We start from the raw sequence: 17760 nt of genomic DNA on the forward strand, positions 1-17760 counted from the left end.
AATCCTTAAAATCCCCATTTTCACAGATAAAGTCTCTTTTTTTGTTTGTTTGTTTTTTGTTTTTTTGTTTTGTTTTGTTTTGTTTGTTTCTCTGTATAGCCTTAGGTGTCCTGGACTCACTTTGTAGACCAGGCTGGCCTTGAACTCACAGCGATCCACCTGCTTCTGCCTCCCAGAGTGCTGGGATTACAGGCATGTTAATTAGAAATAAACTCATGTCTCAAAGACCCAAGGTAGAAGCTAGGCATGGTGGTGCATGCTTTTAATCCCAGCACTTGGGTGGCAGATGTAAGCAGATCTTTGAGTTCGAGGCCAGCCTGGTTTATAAAGTGAGTTCCAGGACAGCCAGGACTACCAGAGAAACCCTGTCTCATAAAGACAAAACAAGAAATAGGCAAAAAAGATCCAAGGTAGATGTGGCTTAAATCAATGTGATTTCATGCCCTGCAACTGTGCAAGTTCCCCTGAGTAGCCTGCACACCCTCCTCGGAAGTCCGTTTCTAGCTGACCAGGAGGGGAAGTGGAGGCTGCATCCTCAGTCCCAGAAGACCTGTGCTCAGCTTAGATTTAGAAATCCTAATATTAAAGAAAGAGAAAACAAGTTTTGGAAAAATCAGCTGGCTTTGATATTCTTAATGGTATTTATTTCATTTTGCAGAATTCATTCACATCAAAAAGATGAACCAGAAAATAGATTATCACAGTAGGTTTGGGTTAGTCATTTTTTTTAATAATCAGATGATTTTGACATCTATTTCTGTCATTGCTGCAGTGTTAAGGATTGACTCTAAAATTATCTAACTAAGATACTTTTTGTGACCCTCTAATTAATTCACATTAACACATTTAACTGCATCTTTTTGTGGGGCTAAGTTACAAGTAAACCTCATGTCCCATATCTGTTGTGGTTTACTATGTTTTCTCCTATCAGCTGTCTGCTAAAATATGCTTCTTATAATTTTTTTGTGTATGATTTTTTAAATTATATTTATAGTTGCTTAATTCCATGCAACTCTAAACTGTCATTTATTCTTCTGGTGATAATTACTTAGAAGCTGGTAAGCAATATCCACTATCTGATAACCGTGTTTACTTGAGCAGGATGATAGTGGGTTCGGGGTGTAAAGCTGTGCATCTAAAACTGCAGCTGGAGGAGTATTCTGAGTTAACATCCCTTTACATTTGTCTTCTTTTGTATTTATTTATTTATATTCATTGCACTTACATTTTTGTTATCCTAGTAAGTCAGTTTTGAGAACTATAATTATTAATATTAAATAAATAAAATAGCTATGCCTCCAAGCATAATTTAGTTTTTTTTTTTAATTTATTTACTTTACATTCTGATTGTAGCCTTCTTTGTCTCCTATGGAGCTTACTTTTAAAATAAAAAGTTTGACATTTCAAACTCACGTACAACCTGACACAGGAACTTGTATCTGGAGTCACAGCCACTTTGGAGGCCTACATGGGAGAGGCACTCATGCCACAGAGTTCCACACTAGCCAAGTAGTATTGCCAGACCCGATCTCTCAAAAAAGAAAAAAGAAAGAAAGAAAGGGGAAAAAAGTATGTGAATAGAAGTTTTCTCAGGTTTCTTTATGATGGACATAATGAATAATGATGGCTCAGGGTTTACTTAGCAGTTGTTTTCTACTTTAATTGTTCTTTGGTGTTTCCTGTGTCTGAAGTATCAGAGGTAAATAGAAATGAGGCCTGATACCAACCACAGTTTCATTTTTAGTGGAACCCATTTCAAAGTGTGTTTATTTATTTTATCTGGTTTTGTTTTTGGATAGTCAGGGAAGAAAATAAACAGCAACCCAAATCCTCTTGTCCAGATGTCAGTCGGTCACAAGGCTCAAGAGAGTAAGGTAAGAGTTTTCTGAGTTTTCTCCACGTAGCAGCCCTTGTCACTGTCCCCAGCAGGTGATGTCCTGGTGTATGATATGTAGGCATTGCTTCCATGTGGAACAGTCATTTAATACATACAAGCTGCTTATGCTTAACAGATGCATTTTTAAATTTTAAATAATGTTAAAACTGCCATCTTGATATGCTTTTGTTTGATTTCATGGGGAAAGATATGGAGTCTTTAGTAACTGCTTAAAGTTAACACATCACACTTCAAATTCAGCAAACACAGGCCCAAGAATTCAGAGAAGGTATTGTTGTATGTTCCTCTTTTCTGATGGGGGCAGGGGTTAGAAATGACTCACAGCTGCAGGCTGTTGTTAGAACTTAAATAATACTCCTTTAAGAAGCAGGGCCATGTGCACTTCAATGCCTGGCACCAAGAGAGAGCGCTGAAGCCAGTAGAGCAGAATAGGTCTTGGTGCCTGACAAGGAGGCATGGCTTCTGTGTCAACTCCTTCCCTAATGCACCTCACAGAGTTTATGCTGCTTCTTGTGAACATTTCTGCGCTTACTGAGATAATAGTACATTGTTCAGTAAATATGGCTTTCAGTGTAATCGCTGTGCTTGTGTATACATTACATGAATAAGCACTGAGTCAGTAGTCCTCCACAGAAAATACTGGAGAATTAATATTGGACTGTTTCTTACAGATTCGATACAAAACTAGTGAGCCTGTGTGGGAGGAAAACTTCACTTTCTTCATTCATAACCCCAAGCGCCAGGACCTTGAAGTTGAGGTATTGCATTTTTGTGCCTATATTTTGAAATATGATTGATTATAAATTACATGCACATTTATTGTTTTTTTTAACTTTTATTGAATGTCTATGAGTTACACGTCATGCACCAAAATCCCTCTCCTCCCCCCAGTAAAATAAAACAAACAAACAAAATATCTTGTCGCAGAAGCTGTAGTGTATCATGCAGTATAGCCTTTTGTCCACATATGTTTACTTTCAAATGTTCATTGCTACGAGTTATGGGTCTGGTTTGAGGCCTACACTGGGACTGCTGTTGGATGTTGTTGCCATGTGTCGAGGAGATTCTTAATCTTTGAATCTGCAGGTCCAGCCCCTTCATGTGTTCCAGCAGGTCATACATGGGGTAGATTGATGTATCCCGGCCTGCGGGACAAAGTGAACCAGGGTTCACCTGAAAGAGAGAGTGGGGATTGAAAGTGGGGTACAGAGACACAAGAAGTAATGAGTCAAGTCTGGAAATTTCTGATCAAGACTCTCTTTAATGCAGATGAGTAAGAATATATATAGAGCAAGGTCATCACGGCAGGGCCAGCAATCCTGTTCCTATGTCCTCAGGGCAGGGCCTGCTCTCCCGCTCTCTTGTCGTCATGTCAGGACCCGCTCTCCTGCTCTTTTGTTTTTGGGACAGGGCCAGCTCTCCTGCTCCTGTGTTGTCAGGGCAGGGACGGCTCACCTACTCCCTTGTCCCACTCTCCCACTACCCTATCATCATGGCAGGGCCCGCTCTCTCACTCCTGTGTCTTCAGGGCAGGGCCAACTCTCCCACTCCCGTGTCATCATGGCAGGACCAGCTTTTATCATGGCAGGGCCAGCTCTCCTGCTCTCATGTCCTCAGGGCAGGGCCAGCTCTCAGGCTCCCCTGTTCCCAGGGTTGGCTCACCTGCCCTGGCATCCTCAGGGCCAGCGCTCCTGTTCTTGTGTCCTCAGGGTCAGCTCTCCTGCTTCCATGTGCTCAGGGCCAGCTCTCCTGCTCCTATTCAATTTGCCAGGTTGTTGCTGGCCATAGAGGTCCCACAGTCTTTTTTGAGTAGCTCGCAGAAACCATTGATGTTGGCCTGGCTCAGCTTCTTGTCCCAGGGAACTTGTGGCTCCGTTGATTCGTGCCTCCTGAGTCTGGCTCCATCGTGTGCACCATCTACCATGGGCCCCCATCTTGGTGCTGCCCCTAGTATCCACCTCTGCACGATCCAGCTCTCGGCACTAAGCATGGCCCCCTGGCCAGTGAGAAGAGGTCCATGAGGCCTGTGGTGTGGGCAGTGCAGTCCTTGCTCGGCTCGACGTGAACAGCACCCCCTCCTCGACCGCCATCTCTTTGGCCCGCTCTGCCCCTGGCTACATCCTGAAAAGCAGCGGCAACAGCCCCAGGTCCCTGGGAGCTCACCGGATCCCGGGTCGTGGTTCCATGGTCCTGTGGCAGGAGGGTATGGACGATCCACATGACAGGATTTCTTTCTTTCTGGAAAACACCAGCACTGTGTTTTGGAGCTTTCAGTATTGTCCTTTGGTGGCTGTGCCATCACTGCTGTTCTGTGGATTAGACACAATGTGTGATTGACGCCATTTTGGGTGATCTCAGCTTGGGTATTTCTAACACATTGCGCTAAGCGTTTCCTCCCAATCAGGCCGCTCTCGGGGGTGAACATTTCTGTGTAGCTCTGAAACACAATCATCCTCCTCAGAATGCATTGAGGACCTCATCTTTCGAACCCCAGACCTGCACCCGCCCACACTTACAGTTTTTAATTGAGTACATAGTACACTAGGACCCATCACTGCAGTCAAGATAAAGAAATTCTCTGGTTCTCCCTGTGACTCCTAGCTGTTCCAAGCACAAGTCTCTGCCTCAGAACAAACAACAAGACCAGTAGGAGACTCAGGAACTAGAGCAGTCGGTAAAGTGCTTGTATGAGCACGAGATCTGGATTTGACCCTAAGGACCAGTGTAAAAAGCCAGGCGTGGGGCAGGGCTCACAGCCCCGGTTCCAGAGGGGTGGTGGCACATCCTTGGGGCTTACTGGGCAGCTGGCTGAATCTGCCCAACAAGTTCAAGTCCAGTTGAACATTTTACAGAGACATGGATTGGGGGTAGGGGCATGCAGTTAATTCTTTTATGTTGACATAATCTCATACAGCCCCACTAAAAAGAGTCATCTTCTTTGCTGTTTTTGTTTGTTCTTTGCTTGTGGGAGGCAGGGGACAATGGATTTTATCACATGGTCTTGAATTTACAGTTCTACTGCTTGGGCAGTAGAGATTATAGGCGTGAGCTGCCATGCCAGTGCTGTTTTCCTGTTCCACTACATATTTTGTAGCTATTTTGGCATTTTATGTGTGGGAAGTCATGTTACCTTCTAGTATAATACTTTTCATAACAGTTGGATGGCTTTTTCCCGTTATCCTTGGGTGGCTTCTCTGTTCCGTCCTCTTTACTCTGCAGAAGTAGCACATAGGCCTGGGCTCCCTGGAGATGTGCTCCTTCTCCTGGTTTGCTTTGTCATCATGAGTAGAAGCTGACTGTCAGGAGAGGCCTCTCTGCCTGTGTTGAGATGACCATATCAGATGTTAAGTATTGCAAAGTTTTATTCGGTTTTCGCATTTAATACTAAGATACCTTGAACACACTGTTTTATTTGGGGATGCCTTAGTTAGAGTTTTATTGTTGTGAAGAGACACCATGACCACAGCAAGTCTTATTACAGAAAACATTTAATTGTATATGCTTACCGTTCAGAGGTGTAGTCCACTATCATCATGGTGGAAAGCACAGTGGCTCACAGACAGACATGGTTCTGGAGAAGGAGCGGAGAGTTCTACATCTCAGGCAGCAGGAAGAGACTGAGCCAGTCTTCTTCGACCAAGGCTGCACGTGTCCCTAATGGTGCCACTCCCTGTGGACTGTGGGGGCCATTTTTATCCAACCCCAGGGGATAAGTCCTACTTAGTCACCATCATTTTCCCATGCATTCAGCTTGTTCTAGTTCTTGCTTCTTGGTTCTGACGGTTTGGCTGGAGTCCGTGGGAGAAGACCTGGCTTCTGTCCTGTGCTCACACAGCAGTTTCCAGCTGCCTGCGATCCGGTGTTAGAGGATCCCGTGCCCCCTTCCGGCCTCTGAGGGCGCCTGCATACATGTAATACACATAAACTCACACAAGCACACGCACATACAAATTAAGTAAATAAATAGGAAAAAAGAAAAACCTTCTTAGCCGGGCGTCGTGGCGCACGCCTTTAATCCCAGCACTCGGGAGGCAGAGGCAGGCGGATCGCTGTGAGTTCGAGGCCAGCCTGGTCTACAAAGTGAGTCCAGGATGGCCAAGGCTACACAGAGAAACCCTGTCTCGAAAAACAATAAAAAATAATAAGAAAAACCTTCTTACTTAGTCATGAAGGTTGCTGATTAGTAATTTTGCTTCTTTTTAATCTTTTTTTTCTCCCCCTGTTTTGATGTCAAAATAATGATAGCCTCCTGAGTGAGCTGGGGACTTGAATTTTCTGGAAGAGTCTATACAGAATTGTTTAGGGTTTTGCCTTTTACCGCTTGCATTTTTCATTTTGAGAAGGCGTTACATATACCCTGTGCTCGGTCAGTAGCTCGTGCTCTGTGTGGCTCAGCTGTTCCTTCTTTATGCAGCGTGGTGTTGATTTCTTTCCAGGAGCGTGTCCGCTCTGTCCAACGTCCTTTCCTTGTCAGACTATCCTGAACAGTCACCCGATGGGAATAGTGCACATAACAGAGGCAATCCTGAAGATTACTGCTCATGAGAAAGAAATGCCGTGCACTTAAGGAGATGCTGTAAATTTCAAAGCACCCATATAGAGTTTGAACAAGGAAGGCTTTATGACACCTAAAAATGCATTTTCTTCATGAATCCATATTTTCAGTAGAAACTGGAGTTACGGAGCCACCCTGTCTGTACTAGGAACCAAATGCGATCCTCTGCAAGAACAAGTGCTCTGAGCTGCTGAGCCGTCTCTCCGGCCCTACACTGTTGTTCACTGAGATTCTCACAGTAAGATGTCCTTTGTTGTGCTCGTCATGATTCTGTGACGAGGAAAGAGCAGCTCCCTCTAACAGAAGTGCTGCTGCATCTTCTGAGAGGTTCTCTAAGACTTTTGGACACACTCTTGAATAATGTATATGAAATGCGTTGTATTCTGGCTTGTGCTGGTATGTTTTGAAGCCAACCTGTGGACCATGGTACATTGTGTTTTCCTTGGTGCTCAGTGTTTCCTGCCCTGCGTTTTTCAGGTCATAGATGAGCAGCATCAGTGTTCCCTGGGCGCCCTGAGGATCCCACTCAGTCAGCTGCTTCTGAGTGACAACATGACTATCAACCAGCGGTTCCAGCTCAGCAACTCGGGTCCAAACAGCACCTTAAAAATGAAGATTGCCCTACGGGTACTGCCCAGTTCTCAGCAGGACTCGGTGGTGGGAGGGAAGACACAGCTAGGCCTCAGGCCCAACCAGTGTGGAGGTGGCACCACAGGCACAGGTCAGGTGACAGGTAGCATGCTGACAGCCGAGGGGAGCAGAAGCTGAAACCAAAGTGGTAGGCATCCAGACTACACTCTGTTCTGAACAAACCCTTTATTTCCATACTTACTGACTTGACAGAATGGCCCAGAAAAAAAAGTGTGTGTGTCATTAAGTAAAAGTATTCAGATTGGGCCAGGAGACAGCTCAGCAGATAAAGTGCCTGCTGCCCAAGTCTGAATTTCACCCCCGAAACCCCATAAAAGAGAACTGAGTCCACAGGATTTTCCTCAGACTGTGGCACACATACCCCTATAAAAACAAAATTATATGTAAATTATAATAAAGAGCCAACCTTTTGTTTCTGTGCTGGGTTTGAACTCATAGCCTCACACATGCTAGGCCGGAGTGCTACCACTGAACTATATGTATACTCCAGCCCCAGGAGTGAGGTTTGCATTTTAATTAAAATAGACTTAGTCTGCTCAGGGCGCTGTGCACGTGTTCTCCTCGACACACAGCACAGCCTCATCGTGGCAAAACAATGGTTACAAAGTAAAACGGGGGTGTCTATGAAATTAAGGTGTTTGCTATAGCTTTGGTTAAGAAAGCCAGAGTAAATCAGTTAACCCCAGGGTGTCCTGCTACGGACAGCCCTGGCTTACATGTTTCTCCATAATACAGTATTTTAATAGTTGCGTAGCTGAGCAGACTAGAATTTGAACAATTTTGCTGAATCTTAAGCAGCCATGAACACTCTAAAGCCACTCGTCCCCCTCCAGGTCCTCCATCTTGAAAAGCAAGAACGGCCTGCGGACCACCAGCATTCAGCTCAAGTGAAACGGCCTTCTGTCTCCAAAGAGGGGAGGAGAGTCCCTGTCAAACCTCAGCCATCTGCATCGCCAGGCCCTGGGGGCAGCAGTACTGCCCCATCAACACCAGTCAGGGGAGTCGATGACAAGCCTGTCGTGGAGGAGAAGCCCCAGCCCCCTGAGGCCAGCCCTCTGGCGCAGCGTGACCTGGGCAGGAGCTCCTCCAGCCTCTTGGCCTCTCCGAGCCACATCTCGGCCAAGGAACCCACCCCAAGCATTGCCTCAGACATATCACTGCCCATTGCCACCCAGGAGCTGAGGCAGCGGCTCCGTCAGCTTGAAAAGTAACTAGTGATCACACAGTGTTCGTCTTGCGTTTCCACCCCACACACCACGGGAGGCACATAGGACCTTAACTCATCTGGGAAGAAGTTTGGGTTGTGTGATTCTTTTGCTCATTGAGTCCCTGACTTCAAAATAACACTTGTTTTGTAGGACCTTGGATGTGATAGAAGCACAGTAGTGAAAAAAGAGGTGTCACGGGTGGGAGGAGCAAGAGGCACCACACACTCAGTTCATGCCAGGACAGACTCCTGCAGGCGTGGTCACTCGTGTGCTGCACATCATGTCACCTGCACGGGCTTGGCAGAGGCTTGCCTTCCCTCCATTGCAGAGTGTAGCACCACCAGGTCCCCACTGGCTTTCTTTGAATATTTGTCATGATTTATAGGTGGTATTTATGGTCTCTTCAGATAAAGATGAAGAATAGTTACATACTTCCTGTGGTAATTGTAAAATTCAACCTTTGAAACTTCATTTTGCTGTATCCTAAGAGACGTGTCCAGTTAGAAGAAAATAGAATTGCTTCGGGCACAGCATTTGCCATGCCCGTGTCTCTGAGGGTCCTGTGACATATGCTCACCACTGTTCATCTTTCCTCACGTGGATCCTTTTGTAAAGAAAACAATCAGCTTCAGGTTGGGTGTAGTGCAGTATTGAGCGCTTGCTTAGCAGCAGACTGAGCTCTGACCACAGGATTGATGTTTGTCCCGGGGAGAGCTGTCTCTCATTTATACCTTGACTGCTCATTGGAACGCTGTCAGTTAGGAGTAATTAAGGACTACTGAGGCTTCAAGTGAAATAATTTCAACTTTGATACATATTTAGAATTTTCAAATCATGTCAGGTCCCATTTTGTCTGAATGAGTGGACATTATCCTACTGTGTGTGTGGCACCAGGGCACCACACCTCTTTTGAAGTTGGGGCAGAGGTGGTAACATCATGTTGTTTCCGCAGTGGGACTACCCTGGGCCAGTCGCCTCTGGGGCAGATCCAGCTGACGATCCGGCACAGCTCCCAGAGGAACAAGCTCATCGTGGTCGTGCACTCGTGCAGGTGAGGCCAGCGCCGCTGCACCTGCCCGGCTGCGCCTGGCTCGCCTGATTCCCTACCCACTTCCCCCACCGCTGCATCAACAGTGGTTTAAAATAGAAATGTTTCGCGTTTATAAAAGGTCTTTTGAAAATATGGATAAGTAGAAGTGGTGGTGTTAACCCTGAAAATGTAGAGTCAGTTCTGTGAGGGATTGTTGGGGACCTTGTGTGTTCTGGCTGCTGGGATAGTGACTGGAGAGGGCGGGCACCGCACAGGCTGCTCCTGCAGCTCTGAGGACAGCCCTGCCTGCTTCTGGGTCTGCACAGCTGAGTGCGTTTGCCTTACACTAGTCATGCCAGGGAAAGAGCAGGGGCCAGGTCCGTGAGGAGGCTGACCCTGTGCAGAAGCCGTGACTGGAGGCGCTACACAAGGAACCAGTGCGGCCACCCCGTCCTATTAACAGAAGGACCAAACTTGCCTCACATGGCCTTTGCATGTGTTTCCTGTGAGAAGGTGCGTTAGACGCATGAAGCAAGGGCTGTCACACTCTGGGCTTAGGGAGTAAAGGCAAAAGTTACTCTGCCAGACTGCTAAAAGGAAAGCTTAACAGTGACGCCAGCAGCTGGTGATTGAGAAACATACTCTGGGGAATCTGTGTAGTTCTGGGTGTTAGTAATATGAAATCAAAACTTGATAAAAATAATTTGGATAGGACGCAGTTTTTAATTTCTTAAATTCTAGTATCTAGCCTTCTCTGGTTTGTGTTATAAGGAACCTCATTGCCTTCTCGGAAGATGGCTCTGATCCATACGTCCGCATGTACTTACTACCAGACAAGAGGCGATCAGGAAGAAGGAAAACACATGTGTCAAAGAAGACCCTGAACCCCGTGTTTGATCAGAGGTATGGTAGCCATTTCATTTAGCTAAAGGCTACCTGGGTGAAGCGGTGTGACCAGGCCTGTGGAGCCTGTGGAGCCAGTGCTCTGTGGAGAAGTGGGATTCTCTAGCATACTCCAGCACGTGCTGCTCGCTGAGTGATTCACGAAGCAGATCCTCCTGTAAATCCAATTTATAAGGCTGCTCAGGGAGACTGATGACGAAAGGTCTTTTGTTGTTGCTTGTCTTCTGTTTTGCAAGACAGTGTTTCTCTGTGTAGTTCTGACCTTTCTAGAACGCTGTAGGCCAGGCTGGCCTATTTTCATTTGATTTGATTTATTTATTATTAATTAATTAATTTGGTTGGTTGCTTTGGTTTTTTTCAAGTCAGGGTTTCTTTGTGTAGCCTTGGCTGTTCTGGAACTCACTCTGTAGATCAGGCTGACCTTGAACTCAGAGATCTGCCTGCCTCTGCCTCCTAAGTACTAGGATTAACAGCCTGTGCTGCCCCTGCTAAAAGTCAAATTATTGATGGCTGGAGAATTTTGATTTAGTGGGTAACATATGCTGATATTGAATTTTAAAAGGAATTTAAAGATACATTTACATTTTTTATTGTATAGCATAAGCTAGTAATAGAATATACATTTTTGAGAAAAGCTCTATTTTTCTAAAACAATTTCCAAAATTAGTAGAGATATAATTTTGCAAATCTTATGAGGCTGCCTTAGTAGGAGCTCCATCTGTATGGTCATGGTCAGTTTGGTGGGTCAAGTTGCATGTGGGCACCCCAGAGATCCCTGGACCACTAGTGTGCACACTGCCCACCTCCTAGTTCTCTGGCAGTGTGCTGTCTGCTAGTTTTGAGAAAATAGCGCAGCTGAATAGTATCAGTATCTGTTGGCCCAGTTCTGTTTCTTCCTTAAAGGCACCTCTCCCTCACTGTTGTCATGAAGTAATTTTATTTAAACTACAGTCAGTCAGATAAGCACCAAAAAGGGAACAAGAAAAAGCAGTGTTTTGAATGTCAGAAATAAAAGTGTACACGAAAATGCAGCAGGATTATAGAGAGCTGACAGAGGCTTCTGTTTCCATGGCAGCTTCGAGTTCAGCGTGTCGCTGCCTGAGGTGCAAAGGAGAACCCTGGACGTGGCGGTGAAGAACAGTGGCGGCTTCTTGTCCAAAGACAAAGGGCTTCTTGGCAAAGTAAGTTTTTAACCCTTGTATCCTACAGACTGCAAAACTTAGCGCTTCTGTGAGATACAGTGTAGAGCATATGTAAGTGGGAAGGGGGGACGCTCGCCGTGCTGATGCTGGTTACCATGGCGTGCTGAGACGTCAGGACAGCTGTTTTCATGTAGAGCATATGTAAGTGGGAAGGGGGCTCAGAAAGTAGAGAGCGCTGTGAGGAGAGCAAAGAAAAAGTGGGGCTTTGCAGAGCCCATCCCTGTGGCCTGGTCCCTCCGATAGCAACGCCACCATTTCCCATTGGTTAAGTCAGAGCCTTCTGGGTCACTTTTGAGAAAGAAGCCCATCAGTTAGTTGACAACCAGGCTTTTAAACATGAGCCTTTTAAAATCACTGCACATCCAGACTACACACTGACATGAACAATGTATTTGCCAGCACCTCCATGAATTGCCTCTGCGCGTGTTTCATAATGACCGTAATACTATTAGATACAAGAAGAATCTCTTGGTTATTTTCAGCCGTGTAAAGGTTGAAAAGATTTTTTAAAATGAGAATCTCAAAACAGGAGAGTTCCATATTGTTAAGTTAAAATAAGAAATTAGAGAGGGAGGAAAGGGTGGTGGATGATGTAAAAGGAATTTCCCCGCAGTTGTCACAGCACCTCCTTTCAACCCACAGGTGCTGGTTGCTCTGGCATCTGAAGATCTCGCCAAGGGCTGGACCCAGTGGTGAGTCCCTCTCCCAGGCTGCAGGCAGTTCCCAGAGAACCCAGCCAAAACCACCTCCCCAGAGCCTGACCCAAGTCTGTTGTACTTTTCTGTGCTCCCTCAGGTATGACCTCACAGAAGATGGGACGAGGCCGCAGGTGATAACGTAGCTACGCTGGACGTAGGCCAGTTTCTCAAATGTGTTGTGGCACCTCGACAGGGAACACACCTTCTCGCAGATGTACCAATGCTATTTTTATAATTTTAAGTATTGAGTTATACATACTGTAATAATTTTATAAAACTTGGCATTGTAGGAAAATTTGGCCAATGTTGTTGTTAAACTTCCCTGTTTCCCCCAATGCTTTGCCGGGCACTGCAGTGTGAAGCAGTGTAGTGATGTGTTCCTGTGCTGTGTAGAACTGTCAGCTGCACATGCTGGGAGCGGACACCTGTGCTTGCTTATTCCTGCCCGGTCCTGCGGCCTGGAGGTGCGCTACACCATGTAAATAGACTCTTTTTTTTTAATATCTACATGCTGGTTTGGATAAAGAAGAAAATGTATCAAGAAAATACATATTTTCTTCTAAGACATTAAATTCTTTGACAAATAATCATTTTCAGCTTCTCAACAAAAAGTTCTCATAGATCTCTTGTGTGGTATGGCTTTCTTAGGGGAAAAATGAAAAGATTATTAAATATTAGGGTATTTGTGTCTACTATGAATGATATAAAACAAAGTGTTCAGATTATTAACATTATTATAAATAGGAAGATACAGTGGGAAGCCAGCGAATGGCTTATTTAAAAAGTTGTATAACTAAGTAATGTGACAATACCAAAAGTATTGCCAAGGATCATGAATCACAGTGTACTCAATCTGAAATGTATTACATAAGAAAGAAATGTCCTGTTTATTTGTAATTTTTATAACAGATTCATGAAATAGTACAGAGATACACACATGGCAAGTGTGGTACCTCACGTCTGTAATCCCAGGATATGAGAGGCCAAGGCAGGAAGACCCAAGAGTTGAAGGCCAGCCTGGGCTACACAGCAAGACCCTCTCTTGGGAAAAAGAAATACACACTTTGTACTTTGCCCAAAGCATAGGAACGACTCTCCAATATTAGGGTGTAAGGTGTGGCGCACATGGGCGCAGGCGGCTTGTGTTGTCCGTGCTCTCACCCTGTAAAGACTGCTCTGTTGTTAGTGTAAGGTGGTGTGAAGGACGGAAGAGTACAAAGGGCATTGTGCTAGGCCGACGCTGCCCTTGCTCTCTATCCATCACACAGGATACACCTCTGTGGGCAGAGCTCCTGCGCGTCCCCTGACACTGACAAAGGGTCACATGGCAGCGTGGTCCTGCCCGGCGCCAGCAGCAGTGCGCCCACTCTTGCCGCTTTCTGGACAGCCTCACTGTGTGCCATGTTGGATGTGAATTTTTATTTTGTAATCTTTTATTTTTAGATTATGAGAAGCATGTTTTACATTTGGAAGAGTCCCCAAACCTCTTGTGAGGTGAGGCTATGTCACAGTATTATAAGCTATGCATGTCTGTAAACAAAACAGGCAAAAATGTAGGAAGATTTTTTTTCAGTATGCATTTTAAGCTACAGGATGAAAAGGGCTTCTCGGCTATGAGATCATTTAAAACTATGTACACTTATAGCAGGAAAATACAGCTTTGTGATCAAAATTGGAGTCGTTCCTTTCACATGCTTCCTGGAATTAAACAGCCTATGGGAAGCTTATGTGAGCACGCATACCAAAGTGCCTGTGACGAAGAATACCCAGGGTTTCTTTTACACTCTCCTCCTGTGCGCCTCAGCTTGTGATGGAGTCTGTGGCTCCTCACAGCACATTTCAGACAGTCAAAGGGCCAGAGTAACTTCTCTCTCCTGTCTGCTGACACCTTCCTCTGAGTCCCGTTTCCAAGTCTTTTTCCCTTAGTGTGCAGGATTGGGAGAAAGTTATGTGTATGTCACACACATGAACATAGATGCACTTAAAACGGCCAAGGTGGCATTTTCAGTTGCAGGAGATAAGAAGGTAATACCCTACTAAAACTAGTTGCGTGGCCATGGTAATTGATTGTTTCCTTACATGTCTTTCTAATTAGGTCCACTGCAGGGCGTCTGTCATAATATATAAAGGAGATTTTCTCGTAGAAACTTTTATCATGTCAATGGTTTTTCACCAACAATCTAAACATCTTGGTTTTGCACCCATATGCTTATTCTGTTCAGTGTATATTCTATTTAGTGGAATGCTTTTCTTAAGCGATTAGGCAAATTGAGTACAGTTAAGGGTACACACCCCTAATAAGTCAATATAACAGCTCAGTATGTTGCCCTCTGTTGCAGGCAGTGCGTTGAGATGCAGTGCCCCACCTGCATCACCTGAATCCTCTAGCATCTCTCTCCATCCTGTCTTGAAAGGAGAGAGAAAGTCCCGTGATACAGCACCCGAACCCCCTCCCCTGTGCCTCTTTCTGTGTCCTGCACGGAGAGGACTGAGTTGACACCAAGGTGCCCTCCAGTATCCTGAAGATAGAAGACACCTTGAGTTCTCTAAATGTTAACTTTTAGTTTTTAATGACTTATCTAGTAAAAAAAAAATTTTTAAGTTTTCTATTTGAGCCAAACCAATGAGGGGAAATTAGCGATTTGAAGTACAGCTCTGCTGACTCATTCATGTGGTGGCTTATTCTGTGCCTTAAGTACAAACTGTCTTCATGGTTCCTACGAGAACAGAAGCAGCCTTGCAACTGTGTTTACCAGCGTGTACCCTCCACTCCATATCTCCTCTACAGCAGTCCTCAGGCAAAGGTCAGCCCTCCCCTCAGGCACACGCAGAGAGTACAGGTTGCTGCAATGACTGGTCCCATCTGGATTACCCACTGTAGAGGCGGACCATAGAGGGTGGTTTTTGTTTTTTGTTGTTGGTTTTTTTTTTCAATCACAGAATGTCTTTTTCGCTTAATTAATTTTGTATAACACCACATGTATTTATTCAATAAAGCCTTGATGTTAGTGTACTTGTGATAATGTTTGTTGTGTGTCTGTTGAAATGATCAAGTTTGGTGTGGGAACAGTTCCTTTGGAAAGTCCACGTGTTACGTCTGGTGTATCTGCTATGTGTGCATTCGTTCCCTGTTGAAGTGCTCCCACCCTAGTGTCTCTCCTCCACCTAGCTCACACACTCTGGGTTTTGCAAGCAGCTCTTTGAAGGATAATGGTTGAGTAGGGAAACTAGACTAAGACTAGAACACCAAGAACTTGTCCACTTCCCTTCACATAAGTTTAAAGTTGATTTCCTCTGTGTCCTTGATCAGCAGTTGGACCTTAAGTAGCCTCCCTGATACAGACTCTTGGCACCATGCTATTTTGTTCATCTTACTTAATAAGGTTTCAGTTGAGCAGTACTTACAGTTTTCCTACATGGACTATAAACTATTAAAAGCAGAGACTATATGGTATTAATTTCTGATGGCTGTCCTCAACCTTTACAGACCATCCAAGACTCTCGTTTTAAAGGATTTATTTATTTTATGTATGAGTGCTCTATCTGCATTTATACTTGCAGGTCAGAAGAGGGCATCAGATCCCAGTATAGATGGTTGTGAGCCACATGTACGTGCTGGGAATTGAACTCAGGACCTATGGAAGAGCAGACAGTGCTCTTAACCACTGAGCCATCTCTCCAGCCCCCAAGACTCTCTTTTTTATTAGTTTCCACTCAAAGAACCTCCTGACAGTTTTATTAAAGGCTGAACATAAATGTAGTGAAACATGTAATCCTATAATAGAGATAAAAAGCCAGTGGCATAATCACGTACAAAACAGTTGGGTCACAAAAACGGGGAATAATCCAGGAAGTCTTAATTTACCTGTTATTCTGGAAATCCTGAACAAATTCATTTTAAAAAGAAATACTTTGTCTCTAATAAATATATGGAGAGGGAAAAGCATCTTCACAAATAGCTATGTTCTTGAAAACGTCAAGAGAATAACCCAAAAAACTTGGATTTAACAGATGTTTAATGAGTTACCCATGGCACTATAAGGCTCCGTTTCCTACGTCCTAACAGTAATAGCAATTAACAAATATAAACATTTTTTTAAAAAATCAAGCCGGGTGGCAGTAGTGCACACCTTTAATCCCAGCACCTCCCAGGCAGAGGCAGGTGGATCTCTGTTCAGGCCAGCCTGGTCTACATAGTGAGTTCCAGGCCAGGCAGGGCTACACAGAGAGACCCTGTCTCTAAAACAAAGAAGCAACCATGCCGCAGCCTTAGGATCACAGCAGCAGGGGAAACCTATGACCTCCAAAGGAGAAAGAATGGATTTCAGGAATGTCTTATTCCCAGAAGACTGCTGCTGTGTGCCCTGTGTGGATCCTGGGGACCTGTGTCTATTGTGTTTGTCAAACATGCGTGACCTGTGTGGATCCTGGGGACCTGTGTCTATTGTCAAGCATTGTCATTGCGGCTGCCTGGGCCTGTGGTACATCTGGAGACAGATGATGATGATGACAGAACAGCAAAGGGACTTGTAGAATGCTTGGGGGACACAGGAAGATGTGTATGAGGAGGGTGTGTGCATTTCTGCCAGGGGTCTACAGACGTCCTGCTGTGGTTGCTGCGTGCAATGAGTAGGGATTAATTGATCCTGAGTAACTAATCACATAAACCAAGTAGGCAGAGACTTCAGAGAGTATGCCCTTTAGGGATTACAATTTATCCAAGAAAGCAACAACAAAGCCTGTGGAGAGAAAGAGGGAGCTTGTTTGCAGAACTGTCATACTGCGTTAAGTTTCTACCCCTAAAATCATGAGGCACACAAAAATAGAATAAAATATGGGCCATATGCTAGTGTCAGAGTCAAAAAACGTCAGTGGAAACTGCCTCTAAAGACGTCCAAATTGCCTTAAGTCCACTACTGCAATATGTTTAAACAAATACAAGAAACTGCATATCTAAAAGAATGGGGAGAACGGTGCCTCACCAAAAAAGAAAGTCATCGGAGAAAAAAATGCAAGTAGAAATTCTTGAACTGAGTACAAGGAACTCAGGGTTCACAAGCGTTCAGCAGATTTGAGCAGACAGAAGAAAGAATTACCATGTAAAGATGAGTCAGTAAGGACTGTCCAAGCTGGGCAGTGGTGGCGCACACCTTTAATCCCACCCTTGGAGACAGAGGCAGGCAGATCTCTGAGTTCAGGGACAGCCTGGTGTACAGCGTAGGTTCCAGGACAGCCAGGGCTACACAGAATAACCCTAAAAAAGACTGTCCAATCCAGGGAACAAAGGTAATACAGAATAAAGAAAAATGCATCTACACATTGAGAAGCCCATCGAGGATGGATAGGTACACCTAAAAAACGTTTTAAGGAACGCTGCAGGCTAATGAGCTGGCTCAGCACATCAAGGCACTTGCCACCGAGCCTGACAGCCTTCGTTCCATACCTTTGGCTTTAATGATGGTTCTGGGGACTGAGCTCAGGTCAGCAGGCATGCATGGTAAGTGTCCTTACCCACTGAATCCTCTTACCAGCCTCCTATTGCTGTGTTGTTTAAACAGGAGAATTTGTTGCTAACACGTTGTACAAAAATGCTAAAAGAATGCATATAGCTTGCTT

The 17760-nt window shown here is 44.9% G+C and overlaps 1 protein-coding gene across 2 annotated transcripts in view; it reads left to right on the plus strand.

Annotated features, from left to right (window-relative positions):
• Esyt2 (extended synaptotagmin 2) overlaps positions 1-13275 on the plus strand; it is a 71921-nt gene extending 58646 nt beyond the window's left edge. For both annotated transcript variants that reach the window (XM_051152492.1, XM_051152496.1), the window contains 9 exons: positions 1800-1874; positions 2569-2655; positions 6930-7079; positions 7937-8310; positions 9264-9362; positions 10113-10244; positions 11320-11425; positions 12089-12138; positions 12242-13275. In XM_051152492.1, the coding sequence (XP_051008449.1) occupies positions 1800-1874; positions 2569-2655; positions 6930-7079; positions 7937-8310; positions 9264-9362; positions 10113-10244; positions 11320-11425; positions 12089-12138; positions 12242-12287 (1119 nt within the window). In that variant the 3' untranslated portion in view covers positions 12288-13275. The remainder of the gene's footprint in view (positions 1-1799; positions 1875-2568; positions 2656-6929; positions 7080-7936; positions 8311-9263; positions 9363-10112; positions 10245-11319; positions 11426-12088; positions 12139-12241) is intronic.
• Positions 13276-17760: the final 4485 nt, after the last annotated feature.

The sequence above is a fragment of the Acomys russatus genome, chromosome 1, assembly GCF_903995435.1.
Source record: "Acomys russatus chromosome 1, mAcoRus1.1, whole genome shotgun sequence".
Classification (NCBI taxonomy): Eukaryota; Metazoa; Chordata; class Mammalia; order Rodentia; family Muridae; genus Acomys; species Acomys russatus.